This window comes from Eubalaena glacialis, chromosome 13 (genome assembly GCF_028564815.1).
Source record: "Eubalaena glacialis isolate mEubGla1 chromosome 13, mEubGla1.1.hap2.+ XY, whole genome shotgun sequence".
NCBI lineage: Eukaryota > Metazoa > Chordata > Mammalia > Artiodactyla > Balaenidae > Eubalaena > Eubalaena glacialis.
The window spans coordinates 94,519,997-94,533,480 of NC_083728.1; the positions used below are offsets into that span (position 1 = coordinate 94,519,997).

General features: G+C 51.2%; 1 protein-coding gene across 8 annotated transcripts in view; it reads right to left on the reverse strand.

The window, feature by feature from the left end:
• Positions 1–13,484, reverse strand: part of SUN1 (Sad1 and UNC84 domain containing 1) — a 52,678-nt gene that overhangs the window by 2,011 nt on the left and 37,183 nt on the right. For 5 of the 8 annotated variants that reach the window (XM_061209117.1, XM_061209121.1, XM_061209120.1 and 2 more), the window contains 8 exons: positions 12,710–12,796; positions 11,212–11,255; positions 9,612–9,747; positions 7,954–8,208; positions 7,120–7,204; positions 4,281–4,396; positions 2,084–2,251; positions 194–286 (listed from right to left, as the gene is read on the reverse strand). In XM_061209117.1, the coding sequence (XP_061065100.1) occupies positions 194–286; positions 2,084–2,251; positions 4,281–4,396; positions 7,120–7,204; positions 7,954–8,208; positions 9,612–9,747; positions 11,212–11,255; positions 12,710–12,796 (984 nt within the window). The remainder of the gene's footprint in view (positions 1–193; positions 287–2,083; positions 2,252–4,280; positions 4,397–7,119; positions 7,205–7,953; positions 8,209–9,611; positions 9,748–11,211; positions 11,256–12,709; positions 12,797–13,484) is intronic. The other 3 variants (XM_061209114.1, XM_061209119.1, XM_061209118.1) reach the window with 3 other exon arrangements.

Here is a 13,484-nt window from a genome sequence, read left to right on the forward strand (position 1 = left end):
TTATGCAGAACAAATTATATACTAAAAAGGCTCATTCAGGAACACAAAAGCTAGGAAGCTCAGATCCACTTTCTCAGAAGTTGGCCCTCACACCCTGTGGGCACTTGTGTGAGTGTTGGCAGGTCCTGTGGACGCAGGCAGCAGTGAGGAGACCCGGGAGCCTGAAGCCTGTGTGAAGCGCAAGGATCCTTACCGGGGCAGGGAACATCTGTAGTGACTCCCCTTCTTGATCGTAGGTAAACTGTCCCAGGAGCTGCCCTTCTTCTTGATTCTCGTTTTCTAATCCCTGAAACAAAACCATCTAGTCACCAAATAAAGGAAAAACGGTAGTGAGGTAACTGGGAGAGGGAAATTACTGTTCCATTAAAGTAAGGCCCTCCGTGTGCTGGGCATTTTATTAAGGGCTTCTCGCAGATCACAAAGCCCGTGAGGCAGGCATTATTCCTCCTGTTATACAGATCAGGAAAACTGAAGCTGGGGAGAGGGCAAGCTAACAGGTAGCACAACACACTCGACACCCACGTGGCCCACTGTAGCCCTCCACGCTCCCAAGTGGAAACCCAGGGGCACGTGATGAGCCTGGGGAAAGGAGAGCAGGTCAGCAGAGTGTGGGGCCCCAAGGAGGTCAACTCACACAGCCAAGAAGAGGAGGACGGGCGCCGGGGGGCTGGGGGACAGGAGAGAGTGTTTAACAGGGACAGAGTCTCAGTTTGGGAAGATGACAAACATTCTGGAGATGACAGTGGTGATGGCTGTACAACAGTGTGAAAGTACTTGATGCCCCTGAACTGCATGCACACTTAAAAACGGTTAAGATGGTAAGTTTTATGTTCTGTGTATTTTCCCACAATAAAAAAGTAACCAGTAGGAAGTACAGGTGACTAATTTGAATGTCTGTTTCATAAAGGGAAAGGACTTTCTAGGTACAAAAATGCCATGGAAGAAATTACAGGTAATGAGCAGGTGTAACTAAACACAAAATTAAGACCGACAGTGGGAAGTATATCTGTAACAGAATAACACGATTAATATTTTTATATTAAAAAGCTCAAATATTCATAAGGAAACTAAGATACCGAAAGATAAATGAATAGAAACAAAACCAGAATCTACAGAAAAGGAAACATGCATGTGAAATATATAGAAATGTAGATTAAAATAAGATCTATCAAATTAGCAGAGATTTAGAAAAAAGAGGACTCAATTAGAAAGGGAACTACAAGATAAGGAACGCTTCTCATACTAACAATGCGTATGGTGCGATGAATCAAAGGCCCCCTTCGAACCCCTGAAACATAACGCCACCTGAGTGTCTAGCCTGAAGGATCACCAAAAAGCGAAGAGGCTTATCCTGAAACGTGGGGAGTTGAAATGGTCAACAACGGCGAACTGGGGGTGTGGACAAGGGCACCCTGTGCTGCTCTTTAAAGAAGCGTGTGAAGATCACTTCACACCCTGTGGGTGAGCAGGGCAAGGGGTCCAGCGTGGGTGACGGGGGGTGATGCTCTAATGCCGTGGACAAATACTTAACGGTCAATTTGTTTCTTTAAGGCAGGAAGTGAAATTTTATGAATGGTATTGTCTCAACTGCACTTCTTTTTCGGCACACGAGATCTTAGTTCCCCAACCAGGGATTGAACCCGTGCCCACTGCAGTGGAAGCGCAGAGTCTTAACCACTGGACGGCCAGGGAAGTCCCTCAACTGCACTTTTTAAGGGAAAATACCAGTGTTAATGGTGACTTCTGTAGGTGCTGGGATTCTGGATGTTCTTTTCCCAACGTCCTCATTCTGTTCTGTACATTCAGCCTCACGGTGTTGTCAGAACAGACTTCACAGCCGAGCAGATGAGAGGCCAGTCCTCCCACAGCCGGGTTGTTGTCGTCCCCCGGCACCCCATCCTCCCTCCCTGGGGAAGCCCTGGAACGTCTCCCTCCACGTTTACTGGCTACTCAGAGGTCAGTGGGCAGAGGGGAGGACAGCGACACCGGTACTATTCTCGAGTCCCCAGCCTTCGCAGGGCTAGTCTCCAGGAGGTTCCCAGACGGGCTGAGGAGGGGCCGCCCCGGGACCGGGCGTACTCACGTAGACCGCGAAGTCCTTGGGGGCGCTGGTGATGTTCCCCGTGGGCGACAGAGTCTTTGGTATGTGCTCTAGGGTGAAGGTGGTCGGGTGGATCTTCATCGACAGCCTCACCACGAGGTACCCCTGGGAGCCTTTGAACGCCCAGCAGTTCCCTGGATAGATGTCAGGCTGGGGAAAAGGCAAACACTAAAACTCAATAGCTGAACAAGCTCTTAACCACTCGAAAAACAGGAGCAGTCAGAGAAAAAACTGGTTAATATTGGGGGGGGGGAGAATATGGAATTTTTGCTGGTAAGAAATGGTCGTGAGCGAAATCAAAAGACGAAGTGAGGCAAGGCGTTTGTGACTTAATCCCAAAGGGCCACTGCGTGCAGCGTGAGGCGAGCGCCGAGTCAGCCAGAACCTTAAAGAGAAAGGGCGGCACACACATCTCAAAGACACACAACTCCAGGCGGTCCTCAGACAGGAAAAGGTGCGCCGCCCTACAGAACAACAAGAAATTACGAATTTAAATGACGTGGTGCCACCGTATCTCATCTCACAGATTGCCAGTAACCCTGAACCGAACAAAATCCGCTGTGCACGCCGTGAGGACGCGCACTTTTGCACAATGACCCCGTCGCCGGGGGAAGCAGCGCTGGGCAAGAGCGCGCATCGGCATATGCGGCCGCCCTCTGACTGACTGCAGAGCCACCTCCGGCCGAGCGCGTGGGCACAGGCACAAGATGCAGAGGCGGCGCACACTCATCGTGAGGGCACTTTTAACAGCAACAGAGGAGCCACGAGCCCACGCCAGGGCTTGGTCAAGTCGGCGGAGCCGCGTGTCTTCAGAGGCCAGGACGACGGGGGCCCCCACTCCCCATTCATCCCGATGCCACGCGTGCGTCTCCTGCCCCTCCAAACACGCCGCTGCCCACCTGCGTGAGGGGCTCGGGCCCTTGGCACAGCCCTCCCACCCGCAGAGGCTGCCGGGCTCCTCTGCGCCCTCTCAGGCCTGGATCTGGGCCGCGGCAGAGGGGCCAGCCCTGGACCCTCCGCAGACTCTGGCTTCCCGCGAGCAGCCCCTCACCTACGACTCACAGTCCCTCAGTCCCGGCTCTCCCGTCCAGGGAGCCGTGCGGTTCTCCGGAGAGGATGTTCCCAGCGGGCCCGCCTCCACTTGCCCCTTCACATCCACCCAGCACCTAGGTACTGGCCACTACCTAAGCTCCAGACCCAACCTGCAGCCCAGGGACAAGGCTGTGGGCCTGGGTGACCTGCTGCGGAACGTCGAGACTCCGGAGCCCTTCGAGCTCTGGGGCGGCCCTGCAGCTTGGGGCCAGGGCGGCGGGGTCAGTCCAAGCAGCTCAGACGACAAAAGCCAAGCCGGGCGGCCCCCAAGGACAAGACGGCCACTAGAACGGGACTGGAGGACCCAAAACGTGAGGTTCACTGACCCTGACTTGATGCTCAACTCAACTCCCGACTCTGAGATCGGATTTGTGCTTTTTAAGTGAGAGACGGCTACTGTGTGGATGGTTCACACAGAGGGAGTTATTGCAACTTCCTTCCCAAACTGTCATTAACGTAAGGTAAGGCAGCTCGTTAGCACCGAGGTCCGGTGAACGTCTCTGAGCGCTGGAGCTCTCTGTCCCTCAGTCCTGCGTGGGCACAGCCCGGGCGGTGAAGGCGCCCAGCGCCTCTGCAGACGGCACCGGAGGACAGGGCCCTACGGTCCCCTGAGCAGCCGTGGGTGCGACGTGCAGAGGGAGAGGGGCTCCTCCTGACGCCACCTGCGCGTCTCCACCCGTTCCACCTCCTGAAACACCGAGGAAGCGCAACACACGACCTCCTCGTGGAAGGCCCTCCAGCTCTGACGGTGAGCGACACCCCAGAGAAATGGGTGAAGCCAGACACAGGACAGGATAGGCGGCCTCGCCTGCACCAATCAAACACAAGCAGAACCAACAGATGGCATCGGAAGTCACCTTTGAGGTGAGAGGGGGCAACAGGGGACCTAGAGGTGCTGGGACCGTGCTCCTGGGTCCACAGACGTGTCCGCCTGATGCAGACCCCGAGCTGGAGACCGAGGATCCGCGCGCTCCAGCTTACACCTCAACGAGAAGCTAAACAAGCACACCCCTAAAACGGTCTCAGCCGGCACCATGACTGTGCCGGAGGCCTCGACACGCACACGATGATCCGGACACCTTCTCACCTGGATGGCCACGCGCGGGGACTGGGAGAAGTACCAGAGCGGGACGCCGAACAGGCTGATGAGTGCGGTCTTGGTCTCATACGTCTCAGAGCAGCGGGTACTCAAGATGCTCCCACCTACAGCAGAGTTGAAATGTGTCTCAGCATCTTATCCTACTGTTCTGGAAGCAATATCACTACCCACCTGTAGAGATTTATTTGAAATGTTCTAAAAATTCTCACGTTTCTAACTCATATAAAGAATCTTCTACTTGAAGATCAGCTCCATTCTTAATTTTACTTTTTCCAAATTCAGTGTCAACAGTTCACAACTGCTTTAGGACACACAGTCCCTACCGCCAACCAAAGGCTCTTAAAATACTGGGCTCCCCGCCCACCACTCCAGGGACGGCGACTCTGAGTGAGCTTTTGCTCACGTTTTAGAACAAAGAGCAACGCATCCAACCAGGCGCCAGCGTTACCTGTCAGGTTTCCAGAGGACCTACGTAACAGGCCAAAGCGATCAAATATTATGACGATTACCAATTGCTGGGGTAATAGGAAGTTGCTAACAAGGACAGGGTTTCTATTTGGAAATAAACAGAAATGTCCTGGGGCTTCTTTGGTGGCACAGTGGTTAAGAATCCGCCTGCCAATGCAGGGGACACGGGGTCGAGCCCTGGTCCGGGAAGATCCCACGTGCCGCGGAGCAACTAAGCCCGTGCGCCACAACTACTGAGCCTGCGCTCTAGAGCCCGTGAGCCACAGCTACTGAGCCCGCGTGCCACAACTACTGAAGCCTGCGCGCCTAGAGCCCGTGCTCCGCAACAAGAGAAGCCACTGCAATGAGAAGCCTGTGCACCGCAGCGAGGAGTAGCCCCCGCTCGCCACAACTAGAGACAGCCCATGCGCAGCAACAAAGACCCAATGCAGCCAAAAATAAATAAATTAAATAAATTTTAAAAAAAAAGAAATGTCCTGGAATTAGATAGTGGTGACTGTTGTACAACATAATAAATATACTAAAAGCCATGAAACTGTACACTTGAAAATGGTGAAGTTTGTTATGTGAATTATACCTCAATAATAATAATAATAAAAAGAGTGTTAAATAAAAAAGTCCACTTTGCCCCTCAACAGGAAAGAGGACAGACAGGATGCTGGTGCCAAAGCAGGCCAAAACAACTTGGTGTGGGAAGAAACATCAACTAAAATAAATTAAAAAGAAAAACAAATAAGTGAGTAATAAAACTAAAAAGTCCTGAGCAGTCTGTATTCTAAGAGCCAACAGTCCCTAACCTGGCTGCACATCACAACCCCTCAGAACACCTGCAAACGCAGCCGCAGGCCCTTTTTAGAGCTTCTCACCTGATAACGGGGGAGGGGATTGGATGGGATGGAATTTTAAACAAGAAAACAATGTGATTTTGACACAGCTGATCAGCAGGTCCAAACTTCTGAACCACTGAATTCTTTTTAAAATATCTTACTCTCATTCTAAAAAAGTGTCTTCTTAAATACGGTGACTCACTTTTGTCACTTAAAAAGAGCCAATATATGTTTTGTTCAGTAACAGAACATTCAGTTCAGCCTTGTCAGGATTATCAGAATTCTGAATTAATAACATACCAACCTGTGAGCACTCATTATGCCTCTTAAGAAAAAATGACAACTACTGGTCCCACTGAACTGTTAAATCGTCATTTGATGTCTCTGAAAATGATTTCTTCAGAAATCACTGAATTTCAAAACACAAAACTAAAATCACTTAATATTCTAAATCAGTCATTCTAAACAAAATATACACGAAGAGCAGTCAGCAGCCTTACTGACTTCTGACGCTGGAAGAACTTGGCGGTATCCACCCGGAGCAGCAGCCTCCTGCCCTGTCTGTTCAGCCCCCGTGAGAGGGTGAGTGATGGGGACGGGCCACAGCTCCCGCGAGGCTGGCCTGAGCCCCATCGCCTGATGCCCTGAACGGCTGGGGCAGGTAACTGACACTCACTGTGGGCTGACGTCCCCACCCCTCCCACAGGCCCTCACCCTTTATTACTGAAGTGTTATCAAGAACCTCCTTTCCTCTGAGAGACCATATTAGTCAACCAGCCCTCATCCGCAATTCCTAAGTTTTAAAAATTTAGAAAACCAAGATTTTCTCTAACACGTATGGTGGCAAAATGCTCCCTGAACTGACATGATGTCATTCCCGTTTTCACAGCCGTGTTCCCATGTGTGATCCGGGTGTGCTGTCCTGGACGCCACTGAGGGATGGTGACAGAAGTCCACGGACACGATGCTTCACTAAACCAAGTCTGGTTTATCCAATACACCTGGTCCAGGGCCTGTGCCATGTCCACGCAGCACTTCCAGACTCAACGGACCACTTCCTTGAGGAACCAGAATAGCACTGCCATCCTTCTCTCTCTTCATTCAGCTTGGCCCATGCTGCTCTAGGGTCAATTTCTTTTTACTGGACTTCTATACTTAAAAAAACCCACACACTTTACAACACACAAGATCATAAGTGAATAATCAATAATTCTGTGGTGGTAAACTCTCATATGGCCAGAAAAACCTAAAAGCTACTGAAATGCCCCCAAACTGAGATTTTGCTGGTGTGTGTCATCTCACAGGCTCACACCCACAGCTGACGCGTGAGCTGCAAGCACAGCCACCAGAGCTCCTGGGGGACCTGGCTGTGCTCCGAGGCAGAACACTAGGGGCTCGCCTAGAATCATGCTCTTTCTCAGATCTTGGAAAGTTCTAACAAGCTCCCTACTGTTGGGCGTGGGGCAGGTAACAGCCTCTTGAGTGGCCTCCCGCTGATAGTAGCACTTTTGGGTCAGGGGTCTGGCACTCACCCCCTGACTCCAGGGCGAAGTCCACCATGCCAGTCTTGTCCTGGGAGTACAGCCTCAGGGCACTGTTCACGATGGCACGTGCTTGCTGGGCAGTGGAGACACACATGGAGACGACCCCAGAAATGAAGGACATGCTTTCAGTTAACTCTCTTTGGGGACAACGGGCACGGGGGCTGTCTCAGCAATCCCAACCCTCAGTCCTGCTCTCAACTGAGGGGACCCCTCAGGGGTCAGACACAACCCCTGAGGGCTCAGACACAGGCAAGAGAGTCTCAGAGCCGGAACCCCCAGTGCCATAAAAAGCGGACAAAACAAGGACTAGCGTTTGAGATGGTAACTTGGGACTGTACTATGGGAAATTTTTGTGTAATTCCAGAAGGTATGTGGCCACCCAGGGAGACCAAGTCTTTGGGACAAAAAGATTAATAAAGTATAAAGTACTCCTAAGAAGTAGTTTGATAACAACAACAGCTGAAGCTTACCCTTCCTGGCACCCTGCATGGTGCTAAGCACTTTCTATATCATAATCACATCCCTAGAAGACCATTCGTAGAACAAAACATCAAAATCTGCTAGCTTGGGACTTCCCTGATGGTCCAGTGGGGACGACTCCACACTCCCAATGCAGGGGGCCCAGGTTTGATCCCTGGTCAGGGAACTAGATCCCACATGCCGCAACTAAAGATCCCGTGTGCTGCAACTAAGACCCAGTGCAGATAGATAGATAGATAAATAAATAAATAAATATTAAAAAAAAAAAATCTGCTAGCTTAATACCTAGATGATCAGTTTCACTACTATGTGAACTTTAAACAATTCTCATCGTCTACTTACCGCTTCTGTTATTCCAGAAACGCCCGCTCCATTCACAGCAGATACTACAGTTTCAGAAGTTGGCATCTGTTTGGTCACAGAAATGTGGTGGGTAATGTTCTTCAGTATCTGCAGCTCTAAATCTCGTAATAAAATCTGCAGGTTATCCTTGTTTACAAATTGAGCAGACAGCTTCTGGAGCAGCCACTCGAGAGAAGATTCGTGCTCATCTCCGGAGAACATGAGTCTGAGAGTTTCTCTGACTTGGGCGTCCACCTAGTAAAATCATTGGTGAATATAACATGAATCTACTGTTTTAGCTAAAGCATTTCAACTCTTCACTCTGTCACCGTAGATACCCTGGAAAGATCACACAGCAGTTCAAAATCCATAATGGAAACTTGACACGGTTTTTTCCCTTCATACGAAACTTAAGAACCCTCCAAAGATGCTGAAATACATTCAGGGGAACAGGGATAGAGGAGAGCACAGCCTAGGTGCCCTGGGTGCCCACGGGACTGCAGGAGAGGAGCCCTGCCCCAGGTGAGGTGCAGATGACAGGGCCCCTCGTCTTCAAACTCAGTCTGAGAAGGAAACAGTCATAAACACAACTGAAAATGTAACTTTACGCAGGCTGGAAGCGTCCAAGTGCATTATTTCTACACACACACCATTATGTGTATAAGCTCCCCTTCTTGCTCCACAGAGAGTGGAAGACGGGGCAGAAGCACCAGGAAAAGCACAGCATTGTGACAAAGCGGGCACATCGACCTCCTCACTTGCAGGCTCTGGAATGTTCCACCGTACAGGTCAGCTGCTGCCCTGACGCGGGCACTTGGGCCACCTCAGCGCTACTGTCACAACACTGCACACTCGTCCGTGGCCCCTGCGCTGGCGCTTTCACCTCTGCACCCAGAGTCCCAAGAGCGTGGCTACTCGTCTCAAAGACTGTGTGTCTCTGTGACCCGTGACCATCTCAAGATCTTCCCCCCAAAAGGCTGCAGGCATTCACAGTCCCCCAGCCATGAGGACACCTGTGTCCCGAGCCAGCCCCGGAGGAGACTGTCAGCACCTCGCCATCCTGAGGACTGAGGAGCAGTCATTCACGTGACCTGCAAACCCATTCAGGGAGACGGGTTGCCTGCCGGGCTGGGCCGCGTCTCTGCTGCACTGCCCCATCGGCCTCAGTAGCTCCCTGCACCGCAGACTGTCACCCTGGGCCTGCGAGACCTCCTCCCCACCAACCGTCCGCCTTTGACTTAGGATGACCTGTGCCACTCCAATGTCCGTGTTTTCATTTCCACGTAGCTATAAATGTCTAGATTTCTTCTTCTGCACATGGATACAGAGGCCTGAAGCAACGTCCGTGACGTGAGGATGTGATACGAAACTGCAGCGTGACTCTACTTTGGTGAGAAGACATACAAACGGCCCTGCCCCCAATAAAGGTGAGCCCTTGGCCATGCGTGCGTAAAGGAAGGAAAGACATCTCGTGTCACTGGAGAGGCGGGAATTCGAGGGGAGCTGAATTTTTAATTATTTTATTCAAAATGGTTAAAAACTTCAAATATAGTAAAATAAAATTTTTAAAGAAAGTTGAAATTAACTTAATAAAGATATCAACTCAAGTGTTTTTACTTTCTATGATAAAACAAAACATAAAGACTGCGGAAACTTACTCTTTCATATGTCGCATCCACCTTCTCGCAGCTGGTTTTCAGATGCTGCCAACTGGACAAGTCTGCTTTCAGACGCCCCAGCTCCTGCTCCAGACGCTGGACCACGGCAAGGAGGCGCGGCTCCTCGTCACTTCTGCTGGGGTGGGGAGTGACGACAGGACAGGTTCAGTCCTGCCGACAGCACATTCAGGGGAAGCGCCCGTGTCCCCGGGCAGGTCGCTGTCAACACACCGCCCTGTCCCTCCGCAGCACAGAAGTCTCAAGCCAAGGCCCCAGAGACTGCTCCCACCTCAACGTCCGCACGCGCACAGACACGCACGCCTGCCCAGGCGGGAGCCAAACCTGCCACAAGCAGCGGTTATGCTTCTCTGGGTGGTGGTGGGGACTCTCATATACTATTTAATATTTAAACCTGTACCTATCGCCTTAGAATTCTGAAAAAGACTTCAGAAATGTGACAATGTTTACTGATAATCACTATAAAATTAAACATGAATTTTTCATGCTACTGGAAAGAGAAAACTAAAAACATATGGCTTCAGGGTTTTAACAATTCTATTTTAATGTAGGTACTGTACATTATGAAATATTACGGTATTATATTTATAGTTGTTTATAGGTAGTTATGGTTGTTGAGACACCAACAGTTCGTATCTCCGAAGAGTGCACTCTGGGGTAAACACTGCAGGATCCACGTGACTTCAGTAAAGGCTCTAAAGGAACGTTAAAAGTGCGCTAACACTCATACCCATCCTGAGAGGAGGGTGGGTGAGGTCTCAAATCACACGATAGGATCCACAGAAACACACAGGAGCTAGAGCGGGAAGACGAGAGGTAAAGCTCATCACCTGCTCTCTCCCGAGCTGAGCGCTGAGCCGGTGAGTGGAGTGACTGGAGTAACAAAAGGGTAACAGTGTCCTATTCAGACAATGGGGTGGAGAGAACCCAGGTGACAAAACCAAGGGTGTGAAAACAGTGAGCGGCTCTGAGACAGGAAGAAGCTCCATGCTGCCAGGGGACTTCAGGGAAGCTGACAAATGTGCGGAAGAAAAGCAACCAGGGTACGAGGGACCAAACGCCACCCCCCTGAAACTGCTGAGGGACCAGGGCTGTTTAGCAACAAAGAAAGGGCTCAGAGGAGGCCCAGCCTTGGTGAGAGCCTCGCAGCTCAGAAGGCGGGTGTCTGGCCCCCTCGAGGGGCTGCCGAGCAGGGGACCAGGGTTGAACTGTGGTGCCCGCAGAGCCAGCAGAGGTCCAGGCAGGAAGCCCACTCCACGCTGTGCCATGAGCTCACGGCCCGTTCCTTGTGCCCTGAGGACCCTCCCGGCACATCCGGGCAGGGAGTCTCCCCAGAGCAAAGCCGGGGGCCCCCGCTGCCTTTGGTGCTGCATGGAGGTGGATGATAACAAGCTCCCCGACCCCTCCTCCATCCTCAGGTGCCCTGAAGGGTCTCCCAGAAAGACAACAGTTGGGACTGTTACCACCAACACAGCCCAGTCATCCCAGGCGCAAACAGTGCCCCTTGCTAAGGACGGCACAGCCCCACGTGACAGAGAGGAGCACAGAAGACAGCAGAGGAATTTACTTGAAATTATCCTACCTAACTGTTCTTAGCGCAGTCTGTTCTAATTCCTTCTGGATGGCCTAAAATGTATGAGAAACAATCCTTTTAAATACACAAGTTACATACCAACTTTCCATAAAATTATATACTTGACTATATACATATAAACAGAAATAGAAATACACATATTTATCTAGGATTTTTTCCCCCTTAATTTAAAGCCCAGACCTGCCTGTTGGCAGGCAGGTGAGGGATGTTTACTTTTCAAAGCAGACTTTTAAAAGACGACACACAATGTATACTTAGAGAGGTGCACAGGTCATACAAAAAAGCAGCTTGATGGATTTTCAAAATAAGCAGCTCCTGTAACCAGGACGCAGGCCAGGAAGCCAGATGTCGCCGGCGCTGCCACCACCTCTGGTAAGTGCTTTCAACGTGGCAGGACAAGGAGAAAGACGGCAGATTTACACACGAAGGCATGACTTATTAACACGGCCTGTTCACAGGCGCGGGCGCCCACCGCCCCACGCAAGCCGAGGCCCAGCGGCCACGTAGGCCGTAACTCGACAGAGGCGGGTGACACGGCACAGGACCAACGCCAGCTTCCTCACGGAGGCGCGCTTCTTCCTCAGGCACCCTGGAAACATCTAATCAACGAACGGACTGAACTGCCCACCTCTGACACGGTCAGCAACGCAGCGGCCAGTCCTGAGCTCCCGAGGGCGGTGTGTCTCCCCTGAGGCCCATCAGGGGATCCAGGCCACCCACTCGGCGCCCCCACTCCTCACCCATGTCCATGCAGATGCCCGTCTCCTCCCTCCGCCTGCCCGACACCTGACAAGACTAGAGTTTCTGACCAGAAAATCCCTCTGTCAAAAGGTTCAGGGTGAACCTTCACTCCCTTGTCCACAGACACTGTCACCCTGTGGAGGCTGGGTGACAGCGAGGAGAACCGCCCCCACCTGGGAGCCAGTGAGCTGGACACACTTACGAAACATTAAAGCAACACAATGGGGACTTCCCTGGTGGCGCAGTGGTTGAGAATCCGCCTGCCAATACAGGGCACATGGGTTCGAGCCCTGGTCCGGGAAGATCCCACATGCCGCGGAGCAGCTAAGCCCGTGCGCCACAACTACTGAGCCTGCACTCTAGAGCCCATGAGCCACAACTACTGAAGTCCGCGTGCCACAACTACTGAGCCCGCACGCCTAGAGCCCGTGCTCCACAGCAAGAGAAGCCACTGCAGTGAGAAGCCCGCGCACCACAACGAAGAGTAGCCCCTGCTCACCGCAGCTACAGAAAGCCCGCGCATAGCAACGAAGACCCAACGCGGCCAAAAATAAAAATAAATAAATAGAAAAAATTTTTAAATTTAAAAAAAAGAAATATTTCCCTTTCGTTTTATAAGGATGGCAGCAAACACCCTAAAGGAAGCGCTGTGAAGGCTGGGGACCGAGCACAGTAACTGCAGCTGACGCTTATCAAGGAAATCACGGTGCTGGGGCTGTGAGTGAAAGGTCAAGAGCGTGAATACCTCAGATCTTTCTGTCAGTTTTCCAAGAATATCTTCCAGGTCGGAGATGCGCAATTCATATTCTTGGCGGAGAGTCACATAGTCGGTCTTGAAAAGGAAAATGAATGAACAAATGGTAGAGAAAGTTAAGCAACAAATAAGCCCAAACCTGGCCAGTCAGGCCGTGCTGTTTCTACACAGCACAACAACAGCCAGAGACTGTGTGGTCACAGCTGGACACAGCATCCCATGGGGGTGACCTCAGTGACGTCCTCATCTCCGCCTCTGAAACCTGCCCTAAGATAAAAGGCACAAACAGCTTTTCTAGTCACAGGAGAATATTCGTTAAGAAGACTGGTAATTACCAAAAACACCTGCATGGACAGCAGAGCAATTACCATTCATTCAACACACACTCCCTAGGCACCCGCTGTACCCAGAGACTTACAGCACAACCACCAAGGGCCCACTCACTCCCTCTTGATCTTTCATATTCGTATAAAATGTGTGACATCTCAACGGTCATCAGAACCGGTGCTAGAGCTCTCAGAACAGTGCTGATCAGGAGATGAAAGCTCAGATCAGGCGGCCAAGCAGGCAAGTTCCTCCCCGGCTCAGGGACAGAAGTGATCAGCACAGCAGCCAGAGAGAGGATAATGTTTTCTCAACGTAAGTAACTTTGAAAACAGTCTTCGTCCAGCATATTCCCACCCATTTCTTCAGCAATTCTTAGAAGGTAAATCTGTAGTAAGGTTACCAGATACACTCCCTGGGAAGGTCTAGAAAAATCTCTGCC